General features: G+C 72.7%; 2 protein-coding genes across 3 annotated transcripts in view; one reads left to right on the top strand and one right to left on the bottom strand.

Annotated features, from left to right (window-relative positions):
• The window catches only part of DAK (dihydroxyacetone kinase 2 homolog (S. cerevisiae)), a 4,742-nt gene extending 4,141 nt beyond the window's left edge, over positions 1 to 601 (bottom strand). Inside the window, exon 1 of the mRNA XM_010564359.1 lies at positions 557 to 601. The gene's annotated coding sequence lies outside the window, so the exon portion shown is untranslated. The remainder of the gene's footprint in view (positions 1 to 556) is intronic.
• A 59-nt stretch (positions 602 to 660) lies between these two features.
• Positions 661 to 845, top strand: part of DDB1 (damage-specific DNA binding protein 1, 127kDa) — a 16,789-nt gene continuing 16,604 nt past the window's right edge. For both annotated transcript variants that reach the window (XM_010564256.1, XM_010564255.1), the window contains exon 1: positions 661 to 820. In XM_010564256.1, the coding sequence (XP_010562558.1) occupies positions 760 to 820 (61 nt within the window). In that variant the 5' untranslated portion in view covers positions 661 to 759. The remainder of the gene's footprint in view (positions 821 to 845) is intronic.

The raw sequence follows: 845 nt of genomic DNA, 5'->3' as shown, positions 1-845 counted from the left end.
CTCTGCGAAGCGGGGACCTGCCCCGGGGGGGGGGGGGGGGGCAGGGTTGGACAAGCATCGCAGCCGGGACCCCCTCATGGGGTGGGGGACCAGGATGGGAGCACACCCCCCCCCCGCAAGCAGGGACCCCATCCTAGGGTGGGGGAGGACCGGGGGGGAGCATCCCCCTGAGCAGGGACCCCCTCCTGGGGCAGAGGGGAAGGGGGGGACCAGGGTGGGTGCACCCCCCCAAGCAAGGACCCCCTTTTGGGGTGGGGGGGGACGAGGGTGGATGCACCCCAGCATCGGGAACCTCCTCTGAGCATGGGACCTGGGTAGATGCACCCCCTCCCCGGTGAGGACCCCCTCTCGGGGTGTGTGGGGGGGAGAAGGGGGTGCACCCCCACCATGGACCCCCTCCTGGGATGCAGTGGAAGGAGCAGGGGGGCTGCATCCCCCCCAAGTGGGGACCTCCCCCACCGGGATATGGGGTGGGAGCATCCCCTCCCCAGCGGGGATCCCCAAGTGGAGATTCCCCCCCCAAAGCAGGAACCCCCAGAGCATCCCCCTTCCCCACCGGTCCTCTCGTCTGCTCCTCCGGGTCCTCCCAGCGGCCTAGAGCGGCCCCACACCGCCCCTTCCGCTGACGTCCCAGCGGCGGCGGGCGGAAGGGGCGGTGGTGGTGGCGGCGGCGGCGGCGGCGGAGAGGCCGCCCCAGGCCTCGCTCCCGGTGCTCGCCGCGTCTTGTCTCGGTCCTGCCCCGGCCTACCGACCGCCGCCATGTCCTACAACTACGTCGTGACGGCACAGAAGCCGACGGCCGTGAACGGCTGCGTTACCGGTAACCGCCGGGGAGGCGGCGCCAG

Source organism: Haliaeetus leucocephalus, unplaced genomic scaffold, assembly GCF_000737465.1.
Source record: "Haliaeetus leucocephalus isolate CR32 unplaced genomic scaffold, Haliaeetus_leucocephalus-4.0 Scaffold177, whole genome shotgun sequence".
NCBI classification, from domain to species: Eukaryota; Metazoa; Chordata; class Aves; order Accipitriformes; family Accipitridae; genus Haliaeetus; species Haliaeetus leucocephalus.
The sequence above is the reverse complement of the archived record's forward strand: the minus strand, read 5'-3'. Positions and strand labels throughout refer to the sequence as shown.